Source organism: Penaeus monodon, chromosome 33 (assembly GCF_015228065.2).
Source record: "Penaeus monodon isolate SGIC_2016 chromosome 33, NSTDA_Pmon_1, whole genome shotgun sequence".
NCBI lineage: Eukaryota > Metazoa > Arthropoda > Malacostraca > Decapoda > Penaeidae > Penaeus > Penaeus monodon.
Window position 1 is genome coordinate 12,364,917 of NC_051418.1, and position 251 is coordinate 12,365,167.

General features: G+C 53.0%; 1 protein-coding gene across 1 annotated transcript in view; it reads right to left on the bottom strand.

Annotated features, from left to right (window-relative positions):
- The window catches only part of LOC119593886, a 2,028-nt gene extending 1,791 nt beyond the window's left edge, over positions 1–237 (bottom strand). Inside the window, exon 1 of the mRNA XM_037942914.1 lies at positions 68–237. Within this exon, the coding sequence (XP_037798842.1) occupies positions 68–177 (110 nt within the window). The 5' untranslated portion in view covers positions 178–237. The remainder of the gene's footprint in view (positions 1–67) is intronic.
- Positions 238–251: the final 14 nt, after the last annotated feature.

Below are 251 nucleotides of genomic sequence, written 5' to 3' on the forward strand. Positions count from 1 at the left end.
TCCCTGACCTTTTTTTTTTACGTCACGCCTTCACCCAGACAACAACCCCTAAGGGACACGACCCTACCTCAGCTGCCCCGCCCGCACACAGTCATCGTAGGCGTGGATGCGTGCAAGAACCTCGCCCCACGTCTCCTGGTCGGATTCCACCATCGCCATCACCTCCGCGGTCGACATGCCTTCTGTTGGGAGCCTCTAGGTTTTACTCACCTCTCAGTTTCTGTTTGTTTATCTAATTTGTTTGTTTACTT